Here is a 22,336-nt window from a genome sequence, read left to right as displayed (position 1 = left end):
AATCCTGATTCGATTATGGTGATTGTCAACGCATGCCTCGCTGGTATTCTTGAATCGTGGATGAGAAAGCGAAAGGGTGTTGTTTCGTGAAAGTGAAGGCTGTCTCCTTTCTTTTTCGGATCCATGGGTCTCCGAGATTTATTTGTGATGGACAGTTGCTATTTTCCAAAATTTCTTCCAATCGATTTTAAAGATAAATCCAATGATTTTCCTTGAATCAGTTCCAAGACTACTGTAGAATGATTTTTATTTTATGTACTAGATTAAAGATATAGGAAACTAAGAACTAATTAAACTAAACTATTTGGTAAAACGCGACTCTTCGACTAAAACAACTGAAATAACTCCGGTCGCGACTCGATCTCGACTGGTCCGCTCACAAAATCTGCCCGTTTGGCCGAAACATCCCTTCTTAAAGGCTCGCATTTTCTGTCTTCGGCCACGTACATGACCAAATATGATCACGTTTTGCTGTCGCCTATTCGCACCTTCTTTTCTCGAGAGGACTTTTCACCGAGTCAAGGCTAACGGTTTTTCTGACCTGCCAGCCACTTTCTCCTTCTCATTCTCGCGATACTACACTCCTGGGAGCGATCCTACGGTGACCTTGAGCAGCCAATATTCTCTGGCTCGAATGCGCAATGCGCCAAACTGTTTAATCCCGTTTGAAAGACGAAGACTCTCGAATCCACGAGGGATGCGAAGGAAAGAGCCACGTCGTTCAATTTGTTATAGCGTTGTCTCGACTATCGCACCGCGTAAATGCGGGAATCGTGATTCGCAGTGGGCGAGGGCACGCGGAACGGTCAATATTCTCTACCTCGAGCATCGTAAATACGTCTTACGTGCTAAACTGAAACGATCAAGAAACCGCCCACGAAATCCACTCTCCGTCGGTCGTTTCCCGGCCAAAGAAGCTGCAGGTGCGATCCGCGGCTGGCTGTAATCGCGTTACCAGCCGAGAAAATAGCTTCGTCGTCTGTGTGTGTACCCGACGCGTCTGTTTACGTAGCCAGGGCTTGACCCGTGACATTTGCCAAACGAGCACCAGGATCGCTTCTGCCGGCATCTTCCTCGGTCTGCTCCTCTCGAGCTCGCGTGAATATCTGAGCTCTGAGAGATTCCTCTTCGACAAACTTTGTTCTCGCGATGTAATTTTTCCTCGGAGCCTCGGCCAACGAGTGGCTCGATCTTCGAAGGATGTAGGGATAATCTGTTTGCGGGACGAGACGTGGTAGCGAGCGGGACAGTGATTTTCCTTTGGCATGGAGTTTCACCTGTAATAGGAGAGAAAAAATATTGAATAATAGCATAGTATAGTATCGGATTTACCTGGGACCGATGGTGAGACTGCAACGATTAATAAACGCCATGGATACTACAAGGAAGAATAAACCCTTAAAAGCCTTAAATCTGAGATATTAAATACAAGTTCGAGTTCTTGAGAATATGGCATAGAAGAGGAGCAGACAGTGTTATTCATCTGGATCAGAAATGGGGAAAACCCTAGGCTTCGAATAAATCTGAAGCTTGTCGATATGTTTGTCTCGTTTTTGCTTTTGAACATTTTCCAAAGGAAACGAGACAAACAAATTGATAAACTTCAGATTCATTCGAAGCCTAGGATTTTGCCCATCACTGTATCTGGATCCAATTCCAACGAATATTTGTTACTTAAATCCAGTGGGAAACCCTGTCACTTAACTCTTTGCGGCACAGGAATTCAGGTCACAAAATAGACCCATATTGCACAGGAATTTTATTGCGTTTTAAATCAAACGAAATTGTTATATTTTTATTAATAAAGGTATCACGCCTATACACATGCAGCTATTGCAAAATTTCGAGGTGGGATTAAAAATGTCCCACCATGCATTACGGTCCATCAAAAAGGTGGGACACTTTTAATCCCAGCGTGCCCCAAAGAGTTAACGGCGCGAGTGACTGAAGATAGTAACGGGATAGAGTTAGGTCCAAAAATTAAACCGCAAATGCGAGGATATCCTGCTTCCCACTTCGACTCGACCGATGGACCAAAAATTCGCTACCGTGCCTCGCGTATCGACAATCGTCGATTTTCCGAGAGTCGCGCGTGGCTCTACCGCGGTCGAATGCGCGAACAGGATATTAACCCATCGGAGGTGGAATTCAGCCGTGAAAGGGAAAGAGAAAAAGAGGAAAGGGTGAGATTCGGTGCGGAGATAGCTTATCCTTCCAGGTCTCTGAATGCGTGTCTCTCTTTCATGCGCGGCCCTGTGACAGTTTTCATTTGGCAAATGGACCACAGCACGCGTGCACCCGCGAGAAGGAAACGGACAGACGAAATCAGGAAATCAGATTACCACTGGCGCGGCTCTCGAAATAAAAGCGTAACCTGGACCGGATTAACTGAAATCGAATTAAAAGAAAGCGTACCTCGCGCGGCCGGCCGGACGGGGGGCCGGAGGAGGGTAAAGGGAAGCTTTAACAAAATGAATATTGATGAGAGCACGTTGGTTGACGAAAATAGGATTCGGATGATAACCGTACACCGTCATCGCGGCTTGGAACGCGACACCGCGTGGAAATCGATTTCCTCGTTACATAAAACGTGCGATTTGAATGGCAAACAATGGAACGTGATATTTTCGAAAGTCTGTTACTCCAAAGCATACACTACAACTACAATTTCTGCTTGTTCAACTACAACTCGATTTCGTAGCTTAGATTTCCATATTTATCCTTGACCTGTAACATACGTGGTATCGTTTATATTGTATGCGTGGTTCGAAATTTTTACCTAGATAAAATTGTTTCCATCGCCAACGACCTGGGTTATTCCGTAGCAGTCCAGCTGAAAAGATACAAAGTGAAAATACGAGTAGTGATGGGAATGACTCTTGATCATGAATCTGAGTAACAGATCGATATGCGAGACATAGTTGCAGGTAAAGTATGAGTTACGGATTGTATGATTTAAGAACAGGTAAATAATAGAGTACGGAACAAATTGGGTGAGTTGGGGTGTGTATGAGAGGTGATATTTTATCCCAGCCTCTTAAAGGTCACTTCAAAACAGATGGTAAAATTACCAAAGCGTCGCAAACTTTATGTATATCAATTTTATTTAAACAATATCTGTTTCATTTAATATAATACAATACATTTTTGTTCCACTCTGCTATTCACGCTCGCATCGCTCATGCTAATAATCTACACCACCTTCTTCTTCTTTCTTTTTTTTTCTTTTTTTCGTTAAACTTCTAGCATAAAAATACGAGCATAATTTTGGAACCTCTCTCCCTCTTTCACGCACACGTACACACTCTCAAACTTTCTCTCTTGCTCCGTTCACCCTCACCTCTCCCACTTGTCTCTCGTTCAAGTTTCCCCTGGAAAAATGCCATTTGCCAGTCTTTGAAAAAGTATACGTTAATATACGGATGTTTTCAGGATGAACTAATAAACGTACTGAAAAATTTAGGTTGACGACTCGCTTTAGAATAATCAGAATCCATGACCATTACATTGCGAGCAAGGGTTCGTCTCTGTGTAACGAAGAGGACCCGAAATGTTAAATCCAAAACGTTCCGATAAAGCTTGCTCGTGATACAATGATAACGAATTTATAATTGATAAATCTATTCTACGAATTGTCCGCATTCGATCTCTCGCAACTCTTTCAGTCTCACGTGGAAAGCGGAGAGGAGCATCGACGAATACGTTTGTCATTGAATGAAAATCGTGTTGATTAAATAAAAACGCACACAACTATACCGGATACGCGTTAAATAAATTAAATTTACCCGAGATACGTACACGTATCTCTGTGTTCGTGTCAACGAATACAACTAAACGGAGTATAAAATTTAAATAAATAGAAACGAAAGCATACGTGAGTAAAATTTATCGAGGCTTCGTTTACGCGAGGATCGATTTGGAAAATTGTTATTTGGTACGCAGTGCGATTTGAGTACGACTTGGCTAACGTGTCTGGCTCGTTACTCGTTATTTCTACTTGTGTTTAATGTCTGGAAACTTTGGGCGATGATACTAACCGTTCAACTGGGTAATATCGTCGCATCCTGTGTATATATTTACAAGAGAGTTCGATGAGAAAACGAAATCAAGTTTCGATTACAAAATACAGTTATACAGAAAGTCACTCAAACTGATCCACCACACCGTCATGAATAAGTTTCAATTACATGTTTACATACAAATGACGAGATACATATGTAAGTTAAGAACGGTCGTTATCAAGCTCGGGCGATTTTTACGAACAGTCCTCGAAAGACACCAAATGCCAATATAAATACCTTTTCTTTTTAAATAATACTTTTGATGACTGTAGGAACGAAATCTCATCCTGAGACGTCTTCTTACGAGCATAAAAGGTATTAATTTACTCGAGAAATTAAGAACGAATAAGTACATTTTATTTCCAGGTGAATCAAGCAAATATTGTACACAGTGAAAATGTTTCCAAACGATCTGATTCTTCCGTACATTTAAAATTTGACCAATCAGAGTTAGATGGTTACATCGAATCACAAATAACGATAGATTCAACGATTAGTTTCACGTTGTTAAACTCTGACACTTGGAGTCCTTCCTGGTTTTCTAACTGACGACGTTAAAGAGAACAACGATGACAATGTAATAGTAACATGTTGCGCATATCTGTATCGCCATTCGAATTATCGTTATACATACAGTACATATACATATGCACAATAGATACATGTACATGTCCCATGCAGCGATGATTACTTTGTCCTTTCTCTTGTGTACAATGTTAACGAGTTAAGGATCTATACATACGATTCGAGAAATTATTCGTTCCACCACATACTCTGCCCCTTGTAGCTTAATAGAATGTTTCGTTAATTTCCATTTTTTGTTGAACGTGTTTTATCAAAGAGTTCCCTTACGCTTACGCTTGAATAAAAATAAATATTTTCGATTGTATCCTAGAAAAATTGTTGCAAGCTATTATCGTATAATATACCTAACTACTTAGACGTTACATTAAGTATTCTTAAACGTATTGGCTGGCCTCCGTTCGTCTGGGCCGCGGGTACGAATAAAAATCTGTTATCCACATCGAATTCCAGCCACCAAGAAAGGAAAAAAAATCGAAACGACTTAAAATTGATTCTTTCGGCTCGGAGATTCCTTAAACTTTCTCCTCTCGATACCTTTGGCTGCGAGTTGGATATGATATTCTGTTCGATTACTTACAAATCAAAAGAACTCGAAAACGTTTTGGAAACACCGTATTACGATATAGGTCCGATTCTAATCACCTATTCTTATCTCTAACGATCTAAAAACCTGGTCTATTACGTAGATTATGACTGGATGTCGCTTTACGACTCTCCTGGTCGACCCCCGCTCGCTATTCATTCACTGGACGAATTCGAGGAGCGTGATTAATCGCAGTGGGATCACGGTGTAAGCGATTTTTTAACATAAAGAAGTTGAAGGTTTACAGAAGCTCGTATTTCGGGAATTTTAGAGCTCCGATCACTGATGATCCTGACACGATTGATCTATAAACAACGGTGTGCGATTCTGTTTGAAAGATTGCGATTAACCCCTTCCTGCCCGACGTAGTAACGACGATGTTGGCATCAAGTTTTGGAGAAACTTTGTAAGCTTTCTGGCTTGGAATAATCACGAGAATAAATTAACTCGGGCACTAAGGGGTTAAATGATGGATTGAATTGTTGGGATTCGAAGACAATTAGATCAATAAGTGGCGATAAATGTATATTGGCAGTATCAAGATGCTCGATAAATGCAACTGACAAACATAAGAGAACAGGGACAAAGAATACTGGTGGCAATTAATTAAGGACCATCTCAATTATGTAAAACTTATTGTTTCCCTGTTAAATACTATCTTCTATGCTAGACGCGTCTAAGTTTCGTGATTTTAAATATAGAAGTTTATAAAAAAAGCTATTTCGGAGAGCAATGAAAAGTCTAATCAAACTTGAGCAATATCTGATACTCCTATTTTTAAATAATAACGTTTACTCGTATATACAACTAAATCTCACACAAAGAACAAAGTCCCCTTTGAAATGAGCAAAGTAAATCTTCCCCCTGCTTGAAAAGAAAAAATAAACAGGTGTATAAAAAAAAATTAAATTATCTTTCCGTTAATAAAATGTTCACCACGCTCTAACGCGGATGCAACCAGAGCATAGCAAAGTAACCATAGCAATAAATAACAACTCTTCTTTCTAGAAACAATGAAAAAGTGGTTTAGAATAGAAAGTAACTGTGTCTGGTCACACCCTCGTATAAAATACTCTGCTTATAGTAGAGAGAATGAAAGAAATTCAATGAGTATTATATGGTAAATAAAATGCATTGCACTCGATCCGTGCTATATACTGATTAAAAACATCCACTCGCATTCTGCAAACAAAAAGCTTAACAAGCTAGAGTTAACATGTTCGGTGTATGCAAGTCTTAAGCGCTGCTCAAAATAATTAGACTGCCAAATAACAAAATAACCGATACTTTGAAAGTTAGTTGTACGATACAAACGATACTCGATAAATATAGTATGTCTCTTGTTCTTGATATTTGGACACAATCTAATTATACCGAATAGCATAGTAAATGGTTTTGTGACACTAGCTAATCCATTATTACCTCGAACGCAAAATAGACAACGCTAGTACCGCGATTCTGTTCGTATCTTCTGCAAGTGCTGGAAGTTCTCCCTAACCTTTTTCTGGTAAAAAGAAGGTAACACGATTCCGTTTCATCTCACGTGCAATCGTCCGAGCTGCCTCCAAATTCAGAAGAGGAAGTAAAACATATGAGATCATCTTGAATTTCATAACGGAAGCAGCTAACGTTATGTTACGTACGCGAATATACAAATCATTATACCAAAAACAAATAAAAACCAACGTATCCACAACGCCACAGCCACACGCTAATAATATGCGACATCTTTTTCCTATTAATCAAATATTGCAACTTAATGGTTAGCTTGATACGCAAAATGGCGGTCTTCTAGATAGGTAACCTAGAGGATCGCTACGTAAAACAACCAGCACCGCCATCTTGTGGCGAAAATGAAAATCATCGACTTAGCAGAATTAGCGCACTTTTCAAATCGTATTGCAACGTCCACTTCTATTTTTTTTATGCTCGTTATTTATTAAGATTACGCAGTCCTGCACGATCGAAAACACAGGAACATTTTCAATAAAACGACAAATTTATGCTACGAAAACATAGCGCAGATATGATGGCCTCCGTTCCTAAATCTACTTTTCGATCGTACAATAAACTAATTTTCTGCGGAAATGAATAGAGACAAGGTAGCAAAAACAATGTATTTCCACGATTTATAATTTTTTCCATTCGAACACGATTTCTTCCCGTTGATAGAATTCTAATGTATTTCTTCCCCTTTTCGATAATACCAATATGAAAAATGATTTGGCACAGTAGATTCTGATATGGAAATCACACAACAGTAACGTATTTTGTAAAGATCGATGTTTCCGTTGAAATGTACGTCGCCTCTATTCATTTCCATTTAATTTAGAATTGAATCTTTACAACTTACTAGAGACAAATACACGAACGGTATATTTCTTGTCACTCGCTCCCTTTCTTTTCCTCTTTCGTACCGATTTATCTGTACAGTTCGCATAGTGGCGTAACTAAGAATACAATTCGAGGTATCCCGAGTTTTCAACAAATACCAAATATCGACTTTCAACAGTACCACTTTTTTCACCATGAAATTTAGCACTAGGGCCCGAAATATGTTGGTTACACCGCCACTCATGGCTGCGTCATCTGTCTATTCCCGCGCGAGACACAACGCACGTATTTACAGCTTTACAAACGAAACACGGAAAGTACAGGGTGTCACAACATTTTTGGGACACCCTGTATATCTACGAAACCGCAACTGGCAAATCCAATTTTCCAATTTTTCTTCGACGACCCTCCCTTTGTTCTTTGTTCAACGTCCAACCTCTCGTGTGAATTCCTCGAGAACTTCGCGTAACAATCTCGAATTTATAAATTTATATGCCTCGAAATGAATCTTCTATATAGTCATTATTCCGTGGTACGATCAGAGACGACTCCCTTGTATTTGAAATAAAAAAGAACCGTCCAACAGATCTCTATATACAAACACTGTACACGGTCGCATAGAATCAAGAGAAGTTCGAGTAGGTGAAGCTTCGAAGTCAGCTAAGTTAACGTTGGTTAACGTCGTACGCGCACAGTTCGAAGAAGACGCTACTTACCACGATTGATGAACGACGCTTAACGAAAATACCGATTCCTCTTTTTTTCCCATGACAGCGTGGCGATTAACGAGATGCTTAAACATTCGGCTGACCTTCAACAGCGATGATATTCGAATCTCCTTGGAAAACACGAAATACTCGACGGATTGGTCGCGGTGAGGTGGAAATGAAACGAAGATTCGTCGCGGAAGAAGATCACACTTCACTCGATCAGAGTTCAAAGATTAACCTCTCTCAACAGTCCTGCCCACACGCGTAGGAGGCAAGATCACAGAAACATGTTCTAAGGCTTATAGTCACCCACGACGAAGTAAATATATTACGTGTCTCTCTTACGTTCACAGCTTTATCCGTTTTATCGCTAAATGCAGGTGGAGTCTGGGTGCTGGCTAGCAGACTTTCGAGTTTTCTTCGGCTCCTTCGTCGACAATTCCTGAGAAGGCCTTCGCGGGCTGCCCAGCGTAACTAAAGCAGACGCTACTGCTAAGCCAGCGCTCTGGCCGGCTGGCGTGTACGGTTCACCGCCAGTAGGCAGTCTGACTAGCAACGACAGGACCGCGGCTCTGTTACCGCAACAGGGCTCCAACGCGATCGGACTAGGGGCATCCTGGAATCAATCGCAGAAATATATACTCAAATGGACACTTTGGTCCAAGACAAACAGCTACTGTTTGAAACGGTATTTAACTTAATCGTCCACCGTGAATATTAGTATTTTAATCTGTTTCCAAAATCAGTTAAACAATGCTGACCTTTTTCTTTTTGCGGCAATTCGGTAACTCGGAATCGCTTCGTTCCGAATCCGAATTATTGACGTCCCGCCTCTCGATTTCTACCAACACTTGACTGAATGCTCTCTTGGCCATTTGCTCCATCTCTACAAAGAGTCTCTGTCTTCTTCTGTACAAGTCATACTTTTGTTTAATCTTCCAGAGGACAGCAGCCACCAATAGTAGAGCGAGGAAGCACCTGGGTGGTGGCATGTAATCTCTAGTTTACAAGTAAGTACTGCCTGAGGCTTAGGACAACACAAAAGCGCAGAAAATTTTGAAAAAGAAAAAGACGAACAAATCGCACGATCACATTTATTGTGTCTTTGATACTACGTGTACGCGTAAATCTGTGTCAAAATGGGGGGCTTTAGTTTATTCTCATTATTGGTTTCCCTACCGAAACGCATTTCAACGTGTTTGAATTAGTTTAACGATCAAGTTTCAAATACTCACGTGCAGAACGTTATGAAGAATTGCTGCAAGTTCAGTTTGGAATACTGGGAGAAGGAGATTTGGATCCACACTGGTGGCTGAAAGTCGTACACGTACACGTAGAACGTGGTCAACGTGTTGTTGTCCTCGCTGCCGAAACTGTAATCCGCTTTGCTGAAACGATGCTTATATATGCTAGTGGTGCAGTTGGCGCCGAGGAGGAGCGGTATCTCCGCAGTGTTCGCCTTCTTAATAGTGACATTCATCTTCGCGAGCACGGAACAAGTGATGGAGAACTCTGCGTCGATGTCAGGCTTTGGCGGAGAATTTTTGAAATTGATCGCCCTGTATTGGCGGTCCTCCTTCTTGCTCAAGTTAAATGTAAATTGGTAATCGATCGCCAAATCGTCTGGAGAAAGAATTTCGAGTATTTTAATCTATTTGTTACCCTTTACCATATTTGACAGCAAATTTAAACAAGGGACCTACAAAAACACGATCCTTTATTTGTGGGATCCCCATGATACAGACTAGACACGTCGCAGCGCTCGCAATGATCCCCTATAATACCCTTCGTTGTGCAGAAACATTTCCCCGTTTCGCTGGTGCACTGTGTGCCTTGGTTATTGCAAAAGCAGGCTGTAATGCGAAAACATAATTCGATAAGAGCACAACATCGACAAATTAATGGTACGGTCGCCTAATGATGGACTAATGAATTTACGTTGGCAAGTAGCTCCGTTCAGAGGACTCCCGTAATAACCAGGGATGCATTTGTCGCAGTGAGGGCCGTAAGTCAAATTCCCACACGGCTGAATACACACGCTGCTATTTGGAAGACACTTGCTGTGACCGTTGCATTGGCAAGCTAAAATTATTTATTTATTAGCCGAACGGCAAAGAATACATTTTTTTATAAATGTCTCGCGATTCACTTACTAGGACATTTGGTGAAATACCACCGCTCGAAAGGACACGTGTCCAAACTTTTGCTGCTTGGACCACGAGCTCCACCCGGTAGACACAATCCCTTTCCGGTTCCTGAACCATCGTCGCACCATCCACACCCAGGATCCGAGCGACACGTTGCGCAGGACGAATAAAACGTGCACCATTCCTTTCCCGTCTCCGTGGCACGACATTTCGCATCCATCGTGGTCCACTCTCGACACTGTCCGTAGGGAAAGCTCGCTGGATACGCGTTCTTGTCTACACACTTCTTCTCGTTTTGACACCAAATGCAATCCGACTCGGTACAATTCTTGCAGGAAGTGTACTCCACACACGGACTGCGACAGGAGTCTATCGACAATCGCTGCGCCTGAATAGTCCCGTTTAGAATAGTCACCTGCTGTGAACATTCGAAAAATTACTTCGTGTACAACATCAAAAATGTGTAGATAATAGTGTAGTATCCGCGCTTCCCATACCCAACAATAAGGAGTCAAATAAGAACACGAAACGTAGGGTACGGGATTGGTCGCGTAGGTAAAGCGGTCGACTGTGGATCCGAGGATCGTGGGTTCGAATCCCCGTGCCTTATTTTTCGTTTAGACTCCTACAATAGTGTAGCGAAACGTGGTAATGCGGCCTAAAATTAGCCTACGATTTTCTTGTTTATCGTTACCTGTGTGCTGACGTCGCGAACCTTCGAGTGGGGCTTGCAACGATCGGGTCCGTTTGACCACGACCAGATACAGTGGCTATCGCTGGAGCACGCGTGGCACGTGTGCAATTGCAGGCACTCGATGCCGGTATGCGCGTCGCAATGTTCCAGATTCGTGACGGCCTTTGTCGGCGGTGCGTTCGCATTGTCCCGGCATATCTCGTGCGAACAGCTTTTCCCGCACCAGACGCAGTTGTACGACGTCTGCACGCATGCCACGCAGTCCGTGAGCAGTTTGCACAACTCCTTGTGAGACGTCATACCGCGGGGCGGCGTGTCGTCCAGACATCTCATGTAAATTCCATCGTGCATGTCGTCGTTCATCAGCACATGACGCGGTATCTTGGTGATCTGTATACACCGACTATCGCGCTTGTCCCACACGCACTTCACGCCTGTCCTCGCGTTCAGACACTGATTTTGATTCGTCAAATGCTCGCAGTTACCCGGCGTGTACCTGCAAACGGCGAACGCAAACTGTAAGTTCGCAAATAACAACTACAGATGAACTCGTAGTACTGCATTTTACAAATCATCTTTAAAGAACAAGTAACATCTCCTTAAGGATCATTGCAGTATTCTATCCAAAGGTGAACTACCTCAGCATGTCAGACAGCATCTGGCCGTCGAATCCCCCGTAGATGTACATAGATTTCTCGAACACTGTGGCGGTATGCCCGTATCTGGGCAGGTCGGTCATCTCTTTAGGCATGGGGAACTGGTGCCACGAGTCGCAGGTAACGTCGTACGCCATCGTGTCCGCCGAATAGCACCTGGTGCCGTCCGAATGCTGCGTGTCGTTGTGCATATTGCCGCCGAAAACGATCATCAAGCCGCCAGAGACGAACACGGCCGTGTGAAAAAACCGAGCAGACGGCGCGGACGTGAGCAACGTCCACTCGCGATAATTTGGATGATACGAGTACAGTCTGTTGGTCAACACCTGTGTGCTCTGCGACTCGGATACGTAACCACCGTACACGTAGATCCGATTCGTCAGGGGATCGTAGGCGGACGTGTGACCGTAGCCACCTTTCACGGGGAAACCAACAGGTTCTACTATCTGCCATTCCCGACTGCCCAGGTAATACTCTTGCACCACGTTCAGGTAACCGTACTGGGGCGAGTAGCCGAATATCACCACCATCTTCTCCTTCTTCCCGTGGCTCTGTACTAGGGTCGCGGTGTGTCCAGCTACCTGTGTAAAGTAACGCATTAAATGGGACGTTCGACCAATACTTAAAAGTCGCAACTGTATTTAGAGATGACTCTATCGATGGCGACAAGGGTTGTTATTAATAAATTGTCAAGAAACAATTGATCACCTTTAAGGGACCGCACATGGTTTTGTTGTTATGGCAGTTGTCATGCACGGTAACGTTCTCCCATACTTTGGCTGACACGTCGAACGCCCAGATCTCGTTTGTCACGGTGGAATTCTGCACAACGCCGCCGTACATGAATATCTTGTCGCCGAAGAGCACGCACGAGTGAGCGTAACGAGGCAGAGGGACCTTCCCCTCGACGTGAGGAGTCTCCCAAACGTTCCCATTGTAATCATAGACGTATATCATCTTGGCTCGGTGGAAGCTCTCGCCACCGACCACGTACAGAGAGTCCTTCCAAACGATAGAGCAGTGACTAGCTGAACCTTCCGGTGAGAAGTCCGTGTACGTCACTGTTTCCCAAAATCCCCTGTCGCTCCTCTGGCTGCAGTCAGAACCTGGACATTTGTTAATGGTTATAAAGAATTCGAATCAGATTTGATTACAAACTGCTGCTACAAGATAGGGGCAAGCAAAACAACTAATGTAGTTTGGATTATAGAGGGTAACAGTTCCAAACAACGTTTTCATGGTGATCTTAGACAGGAGCAGTCAATTTGCATGTAAACACCGTTGAAAGCTCTCTCACGAAGTGTTGAAACTTCGTCGAGCAAGCAGTCACTTGGAATGTTACAAATACGCCGTCGAAAGTGTCCCCGGCTGGTAACAGCAAACGATGAAAGTTCCAAACGGTCTGGCTGAAAAACAACTTTCCCGGCACGTCGGTTTTCTATACGGCTAAGCTCGACGAAGTTTCAAGAATGTTCCTCACCCTTGTAACCGTGGACGCAATCGCAGTGATGCCTCTCGCGATCGCACTCGCCCTGTCCGTAGCTGTGGGAACAGTTGTTGGGGCAGACTTGAACCTCGCAGGCCTCCCCTGTCCACGTGGCGTCGCACGTACACACGCCGTCTATGCAGACACCATGGCCAGAGCAGTCGATGTGAGAATATCTACAGGCAAGAATTGAACAAGGATTATTTTCCGACTATTTTTGTAATTCTCTCAATTGTCGAATTAACTAGTCAAATATGATGACAAGATGAGAATCGTTGGGGCACCTGAGGTATGTACAATTTAGACAGTGATCTAGGTCCCCTCGGGTATTATTTTCTCATCGTACAATCATAAATACAGTTTTAACCTGCACTCATAAATCGGTAATTTATCATCTTCCAGGGCCAATTGAAACCGAGCCTGGACTACTACAATGAACTCAGGAAATACAATCATTGATTACATCTTGTATAATGCTGCTACTGACCCAGATGGCATATACATACAGGAGGAAGATACGCTGGATAAAAGTTCAAGAACAGGATGACCGTGCTACTGTGTGTCTCTGATTCCACGATAAACATACTCTTATCGTATTTACACCATGTGCCAGAATAAATGTTTATTTGATCGTTGTACGCACGACGAAGTCTTGGCGTGAGTAAATATCTGGATTAATATTTGAAGTATGATCGTTCAATGAAAGTTGATTTAATATAACCCGTGTTAAAGCAACGTAGAGTCTGTACCTTGGGCGGCAACGTAGGATCTTAAGTGATCGAAAGATTTACCAACAAAGTGTTTTATATTGCCAACAGAGCGACCAGTCTTATCGATCGAGTGTTCTACATTATCGAGAATACACTACTTCACTGGCCAGATACTTCCTCCTCGCCCCTAAGGTACATACTCCAGCTTCATAAAACAATTTGACCTCCTCTTCCTGGAAATAATAAGTACAGATTTAGCCACCGCAAAAATTTAACCAAATATTATTTCTTCTACAACCTGAATTTCTTATATATCCTACAAAGAATTCAGCGGTCTGTTTCCAGTGGATCCTGCATGAATTGCACAGAGGAATAGAACAAACAAAGCGATCAGGTTTCCAGAGGTTGGCCAGCCGGTACAAACAGACCGGTGTGTGCGCCGTGTAAACACTTTGACAAAAGAATCAGCAGAAGGATGGCGCGGGGAAGAAATATGTACACAAATAAAACGCATACCTTTCGCGAGCAAATCGTTCTACCTCCGCGAGCAAACAGAGAGAGAGGGGGGGAGAGGGGTCGTTTTACCTGCTGGGACAGGCGTTGATCTTGTAAGTAATATTGAAGCCGCTCATGTTGTAAGCGACGTCCGAGTAGAAGTGTAGCAACGCACTTCCGGAACGCGCTATTACTTCCGGCACGCGACGTATGTGATAACCGTCCTTGTGCATCAGGCCGGAAAAGACGGCGAGCAACGGCGCCTCGACGCTGTCACCGTCGTAGATGTACAGATGATCCCAGCCACATTCTGTCGCGAACTGCTCCACGTGCATACGTATCGTGGAATTAGGGTTGCTCTCGATCAGCCAGGAACACTTCACGTCCGCCGTGTAGTTCCCGATACCGTCGTGGATGTGACCCGTCGGCTCCGACAATCTGCAAACAAAGTACAAACGCTTTTAATCGATCATTATTGCAGGTTAAAAATAATAAAGAATTCACGAGGGTTGGACAAAGTACCACGAAGATCTGTCCGATAAATGCAGTCCGACTAACCCCACGACACCTATCTCCATTCTACATTAAGCAAACAGCGACGATCGCTTAATCTACCCTCGTACCGTCGTCAAAATTCGTCAAAGACTGATACTTAATTAAAACTTGTTCGCATTCCAGGCCCCAATTGAAACGCTTAACCCTGTACAACGTTAACGTTGTTGCGACGCTTTTCGCGCGCCAAGCGAAACGCAATTAGGTTGCGAATAAAATGCGTTTTACGCCGCAGGAAGTCGACGAAGGGGGTTGCAGAGGAAGAGGAGGGCAGAGACGGCTGGTAAAACCGTACCGAAGGGAATTTATCGTGCGAAGCAATCTCTGCGGTCTTCAGACGAGACTCGTCCCGCGCTAATGAGAACCCAGAGGCACCGGAAGTGGCGGGGCTGAAAAGGATCGGGACGACCTTCGCGAACTCACGCGGCCCGGAACGTAGTCGAAAGAGAAAGTAACAAACGGGGTGATTTCGCGTCACATCTTCCATGAGACACGCTGGGCTAGGTTACTAACTGAAACCCACGTCTTTTCTATGCTTTTGCACAATCCTCGTGCTTATTTTATGCGTGTCAACATATCTGTGCAACGAAGAGGTTCGTTGAAAGTGACGAGCATAAATCGTCACTGTGCATAAATATATACTGTATATAATAATAAATACTGAATTTATATACAATTATTTATCATTGTTTTTTTGATATATATATATATATATATATATATATATATATATATATATATAAAGTTAATACGTTGACTACCAATTATGCGAACTAACTCGTAGTTTGCATTATCGATGAAATTCGTAGTACATCGTCTAAATAAATAAAATTTCTCACCAACAGAACTCGAAACGAGTCTTGCCACGTCGTCGTCGACGTTCGATGAATGACAATATCAGAGGACAAAGAACGAAACTTACTGTAAGCAAACGTGGACCAGCCCTTCCTCTACTCGTCGTGGACTGTTTGATATTCTAGAAGATTCAACGCGGTGGTAGCAGGTAATTTATTATTTATGATGTTGATTCACTGTTTGAATAATCTCTTGATTGTTTACAAAGTCCGTTCAAGCACTTCATGCCAGTTATCCAATGTCTTCCAAGCATTAGCAATTTTTTTATCATTCCAAGCATTTTATAATACTCGGAACTTATGTCTCCTACGGACTCCTGCATAAATGCAAGGCTTTAGAACTAACTAGAAATTGCAATAACTAGAAATTGCGATTACACGAGGGGAAGGTTGACGACAACGGGCGGAGAGACAACGCTTCCAAAAGAGGACGCTCGCGCGAAAGTGAACGCGTCTCCGTGTTATTGTCCCCGAGGTGAAAAGCTTCGGTAGGCTAGCAGCGTCGGATCGACGCATTGACGTCGAGGAAAAATGCTGAGCGCGAAGTGGATGCACGATGAAAGAACACCTGCGCACCCGTTATCGAACAGAACGCATTTATAGGGATGATTGCATCCCGAAAACGGATGCGCCATTGTCAACGGCGACGTTCCGGGAATAACAATATGCTGCCACAAACGATGTCGGTGAAGAGAAGAAAAAAAGAAACGTCGACGATGTTGGATATTCGTGTACATACGATGAGGATGTCTTAGCGCCGTCCTGGAGAATCAGTGGACTGAAGCCCTCATCTGACTCACAGGAATACAAATATTTATAAATTGATTCGATATAATGAAACATTCGGGGGTCGTGACAAGCACATGTCGCGGAAAAAACGGCTACACGTTTCCAAGCGAAAAATGTTTCCGTGAAAAACACGGGAAATTCGGGAACCGAGGCGGTTAAAAACCCCGGAAACAGAGTTTGTATTGTTGAAGTGCGCACCGCACGGTTAAACGGAAATACACTCTTTAGAATTGTTGGGGAATTATATGGTTGGACGAACCGACCTACATTTGGTATGCTTCTGTGCCGCTGTATTTCGATGTCGATACCCGTACTCGATGGAACAAGCTATTTTCGTCTAACTGAATAAACAGTGTCCTGCACGCATGCTGTCTTTAGTACTCGATACTTGGATTAAATTTGGTACTGAATACTTGTACTTGATCGAGTACTTGGCTTAGTGCTGAACAGTTGTTCTCTATGCAGTGCTCGGTACTCGATAGTAATATTTATTCTATAGCGAATTTACGATTGAAAGAGGATCCAGTGAATGTTTCATCATCCCTCGTCTCTGTACACCATTATAGTTAGACTTATAACTCGACAGTTGTAAGCCTCGCCGCGCGTGTATTACTTTTCTCTTTTTCTGTAATAATGCCTTTAGTATAATTCTTATCGTCGTTCCAAGCAAAATATTTCACACGATCACTCTAATCTACGAGATGCAAGTACAACCACGCTTAGCACGTCTACGTAATTCCGTCGAGTTATCTATCGCGGTTTGTCGACGCTCGCGGACCGTACGTTTCTCCAGTGAATAATTCACCGATCGCCTTATGTTAATTACGCGACAATCTCTCGCAGATCGTTTATCAGAAAATTGTTTTTCAACTGAACTGCGTAGCAACGAGGCTTTCGCAACGTCTCCCCGAACCTCGGGAGACGTCGCGGCGGTTCTACCATTCTCTGGTGTTTTCGACGACCGACGCTCGTTCGCAGAGATACTATAGACAGAGTAGGGGAGCCAGACTCGAGGAAAAATAGAAAGAAAACCGCGGTACCCTACGTGTCTCTGTCCATCGGCGCATTTTTATGTTAACCCTCTATTGACGCGTGTAACTTTCAGGTCGCATGATATTAAGATCGTACACTTCCTAGCGTCAGGATTATCGCGGTCGTTGCACGTGAAATTCGCACGCGTATCGCAAGAAACGAGGTAACCGTCTCGCAGCAATTCGCGTCAATTAATTTGGCGAAAGCCTATCTCCGCGAGCATCGTTCTCGTTAGCGGGAAAATAATATTTCTTCAATAACGAAGGCGTTGGATGAGTCACGTGGTTCGACGACCACAATGCCAGTTTACTGTTTAAGCGAAGCTAAACGACGGTGGAAAAAGACTGGACGATCATTAAAAGGGACGCGTTGAATTGGACCGAGGGAACGCATTCCTCCGTGTAATGACAATAAAGAATCCACCTCCTCCGAGACGTTCGACAATCCAGCAACGTCCTCCTCTGGTTGTTGAACGTCTCTATTTAAATGTTAACGAGGTGTCAAACTGTTAATGATTTCCAATTTACGCGACAAAGAAACATGAGGTTTATTTATTTTTAAAAAACCGCAATTTTCTTACTATTTCGCTATAAGTCTAATTCGCTATAGAATAAATATTACTATCGAGTACCGAGCACTGCATAGAGAACAACTGTTGAGCACTGAGCCAAGTACTCGATCAAGTATTAGGTTGTCCAGAAAGTTCGTGCCAATTTCTAAGAAAAATTCAAAGGCATATAATATATATATACACGTATTTATTGAATTAAATAGACGCCATTTTGTTCCAGAACCTTTCCACCTTTTATGGGATGTATACGTGTTATTTGTTTTCAACCATTTCCGGACAACCCAATACAAGTATTCAGTACCAAATTTAATCCAAGTATCGAGTACTATAGACAGTATTTTCTAGGAATTAACGGATCCTCCGTTTCCATGGTGTTCGACGAAATTCATTCCCCGTCAGGACGAGAGTGCAATTTGCAGAATCGTCGGCATACGCGCCAGGCAAGAAGCGCGTGAAGAATTCATAATGAAACGGTGCACGGAGCTTCTTCGTCGCGACCTCGAGGTACAGGGGGGGAGGGGGGGAGGGGAAGGGTCTAAAAACAAATTTCAACGTTGATTCGTCTCGCGGCTTAAGAGACGAGCCCCAGCCGTCGAGAAGCTGGGAATTAAGCAAGAAAGCGGACAACAAAAAGGAATAGAGCAAACGCGATGGATATTTACGGAGAATTGTATGCACCACGACGGACTGTAAAGAAGAAGTACGTAGGTCTAACGACTCCTTAAGGTCTGGCAGGAAGCGCGCCGGCTCGATTGCTGAAACTCCATCAACATTTCTTGCAAGACTTTTCAACGAGGACTGCTGTTCTTTCGCAGGAAGCGTACCAACGGGTGTGCCGCAACCTAAAAATGATTTCTTTTGACTATAATTACTCCTAGATTTCTTTATATCGCGAACTGAAATTCTATATTCGTTAATTAGATTCAGAGATGTGATAAACCGCTGACTCACCTATTATAATAACGAAACGAGAGAGAGAGAGATGGAAGCAAAGGTCGCGTGCCGCTTGGTGTAAAATTAAACAAAAACGAGCCAACGATCGATTACCAGCCACGTTGGAGCAACAATCACTCCGACGTTGGAGCAACAATCACTCTGACGTTGGAGCAACAATCACTCTGACCGACTTAATCGGATGATTTAACGGTTTTCAGTGGCCGGTATTTACCCGGGACATTGAAAAACGATGATACATTAGGAGGTTGCATTGAAAGCGGCTGTTTATTCGTGTTTTTTGAGCATCTATTTCAATAGTAAAGTATATAAAAGTAACAACCGAAATATTTGCCCTCAAAAGCTACTACTTTTTCCCACTTTTCTGACAAAAGTTGAATTCCGCGACAAAAGAACGGTTTATCTTTCGAGCTTATCCATTCAGCAAGCCAATGTTCGACTTGTTCGTAATTACGGAAATGTGTGTCCTCCGAACCATGTTGCATCGAACTAAGCAAGTGATAATCACTTGTTCTTTCACAGTTCTAGCGACATAAGGCCGAGCATTGTCATGGAGAAGGATCACCTTCCGGCGATTTGGAGCAATTGATGGTAGTTTTTCTATCAGATTATCGTGTAAACGCTTGAATCGTTGGCAATAACGTTCGGCGGTGACTGTTTCATGTGGTTTTAACAACTCATCAAATACGACGGCTCTCACTGTCTACAGTATTCGCAGTAAAATCCACGTATACATAAACAGCGGCTTTCAACGCAACCTCCTAATATTTCGAAATGCCGATGTAAATTTCATCTTAAATATTAAAATTTCAAAAATGGCCCAGCTAGCCAAGTTAATGGAAGTGGCGAGGTACGCGATGTTCGCCTACGCGACGATTCTTGTCCTCCGCCGCCAATAGGCGTTATATAAAGTTTTAGTCCCTTCATAATTCAATGATAGGATAGAACGGATAAAACCGAGCGGCATGAGAAACCGGCACGGTGCCACAGATTGCGCTATGGAAGAGTAACGTCGACAGGAAGTCGTACAAGTTCGCCAGTTTTCGCCTCGGAGGAAATTCAACCGTGGATTCCTCGAACAGCTGGGTACCAGTTCGATAAAGAAAGCCTAACCTGATTTCTGTTATGACGGGTGTTTACAAATCGTTCCAAGGACGCATTCGGGCGCCCTCGCAGCAGTTCACTGTGCTCGAAGGACTGGATAAAAAAAGAAATCTTCGCGGCTCTTAGACAAGACGACACAAAAGAAAAAAGAAAAAAACAAGCCTGAGCTAAGATTAAAATAAGTATATAAATAAAATGGATCCTTATTCAGAGTACGTGACATCGCTAGCAGCGACGGTAAGAGGCGACGTCGTCGCCAGCTGAAGGTTGAGCATAGGCATTCTAAGAATGTAAATATTCTGATAGCTGAACAAAACCAGTTTGAGATAGTAACAGCTCGAGGCGCGGTCGGAAGCTCTTTTACGGGTCACGTAAGAGTACTTTCTTATAATGCACCGAACGCTTCCAACAGCGTGCGCGAGCCTAAATCTTTAAGAGGTCCTGCCGCAAAGCGTTGGTCGGAGGAAATGCAACCGCAGATTTCCAGACTGGACACGAGGAATTCGTAAAAAGTCCAGTCTGAATTCTACCAGGTCCCGAGCCGGTTTTTGTTCTCGCCGTTCGGTAGCCTCCTCTCGTTAAACGTTCGCGATCGAGTGATCCGACAATGAAAAGTGTACGCGAATCCGTCAGTGGAACGCCATTGACATCGGGGGCTGTCGTTCGGGGTTCACGCGCCTACGTGCACGGATAAACGGTAATCCATTCGCTAGCGTGGGGAAGGCGACTTTATGGACGAGGTGACATTTAGAACGCTTTCCAATTTCCCGAGACTGCTTTGCCTCTGGTAGGACGCTGGCAAACTTGCTTTAGCTTACGATCGTTGATCAAATTATTAATCCGGCATTCTCTAAACAAGGAGAAACACCACAATGACGATGGATAACCATATTGTGTTCGGTGCAGTATACTTTCGGCACTAGACCTACCACGAGTCGTCAAATAAACGTTTTCAATTTTTCTCCACAGTTTTTATACACAATATATAAACTATATACAATTATTTCGTGTATTGTGGAATTTAGTATCACGTGACATATTTTTAAACCTCATTGAGAAGTGTTTCTAAGACCAGTCATTCGATCGATTAAAGTAGAAATGCCAAAGGCATTGATTGGCTGGCATCGATGTCAAAGTTCGCGAATTTTCAGGGTCTACGGTGCTGCAAAATGCCTGGAGGAGTCATAACGGAATTACGTCGAACGAAATTATTTCTGGAAACCGCATGAGGGCATTATCGCTTGTGGCAATGTCTCAACGTTATCTTGCGGGTAAATACAGTTAGCTACCGGAAACGTCCTGCGACTGTTTAATATTCCATCGAGGCGGCTACGGATCGAAATTTTCGTCACAAGTCCGTTACACAATTTCCTTTCGATTATCTCTCGATTTTAATTCATTCAAATGGTAATAATTTCTTCATATCTACTCTCGGGAACGTATAAAACCATTGGAATTGAATGGTGATTACAGTATCTTTGTTAGAACACAGGGAAATTAAAAATGATGCGCCACTTCTGATCCTCCGTTCCACTTTTGAGATAAACGTTTATGCACTTGTCAGAACAATGCATCGAACGAAGTTTGCGCGCGTGAGGGCTCAATGGCATTCGCGGAGCGTTCACGAATTCGACTTTCACGGTATTGAGCTCTCGTGAATGCTCGTTAATCCAGGATTAAACGGATCCAATTGACGCAGAAGAGTGATTACCCCTATAATCACGGTAATTAATCCAATGATAAGGTGAACCCGAGGACGGCCTTAACGCGTTCACCGGTTATCGATTCGGTTCTAACCAATGTTCCAATATCAAATTATAACGGAGACGGCCGAGTAGTATCACGATCAGCAAACAACCACGCCGGTATCACAGGTAATTTATAAATAAACTCAGATCATAGCTTGCGACGACCTAGCGTGGACATCCACAATAACAAACAGACAATTGAAACGTTATCGTCTTCCTCTCGTATTTTTCTCTCGGTACGATATCGAAAATTACAATTTTTTAGTCTCTT

General features: G+C 43.2%; 1 protein-coding gene across 4 annotated transcripts in view; it reads right to left on the bottom strand.

Annotated features, from left to right (window-relative positions):
* Positions 1–4,396: 4,396 nt before the first annotated feature.
* Positions 4,397–22,336, bottom strand: part of LOC128874873 (attractin-like protein 1) — a 22,131-nt gene continuing 4,191 nt past the window's right edge. The window contains exons 2-13 of one of the 4 annotated variants that reach the window (XR_008456706.1): positions 14,552–14,899; positions 13,251–13,432; positions 12,479–12,876; positions 11,753–12,351; positions 11,115–11,610; positions 10,427–10,838; positions 10,212–10,355; positions 9,977–10,126; positions 9,509–9,896; positions 9,035–9,272; positions 6,873–8,889; positions 4,397–6,787 (exon numbers count right to left, since the gene is read on the bottom strand). Coding sequence is in view for 3 of the 4 variants with exons in the window: in XM_054119995.1 (XP_053975970.1) it covers positions 8,644–8,889; positions 9,035–9,272; positions 9,509–9,896; positions 9,977–10,126; positions 10,212–10,355; positions 10,427–10,838; positions 11,115–11,610; positions 11,753–12,351; positions 12,479–12,876; positions 13,251–13,432; positions 14,552–14,899 (3,601 nt within the window). In the remaining variant the exon portion in view is untranslated. Of the gene's footprint in view, positions 8,890–9,034; positions 9,273–9,508; positions 9,897–9,976; positions 10,127–10,211; positions 10,356–10,426; positions 10,839–11,114; positions 11,611–11,752; positions 12,352–12,478; positions 12,877–13,250; positions 13,433–14,551; positions 14,900–22,336 lie in introns of all 4 variants that reach the window. The other 3 variants (XM_054119995.1, XM_054119997.1, XM_054119996.1) reach the window with 3 other exon arrangements.

This window comes from Hylaeus volcanicus, chromosome 4 (assembly GCF_026283585.1).
Source record: "Hylaeus volcanicus isolate JK05 chromosome 4, UHH_iyHylVolc1.0_haploid, whole genome shotgun sequence".
In the NCBI taxonomy this organism is placed as follows: Eukaryota; Metazoa; Arthropoda; class Insecta; order Hymenoptera; family Colletidae; genus Hylaeus; species Hylaeus volcanicus.
Note: the sequence above shows the minus strand (reverse complement) of the source record. Positions and strands in the feature narration are given on the sequence as shown.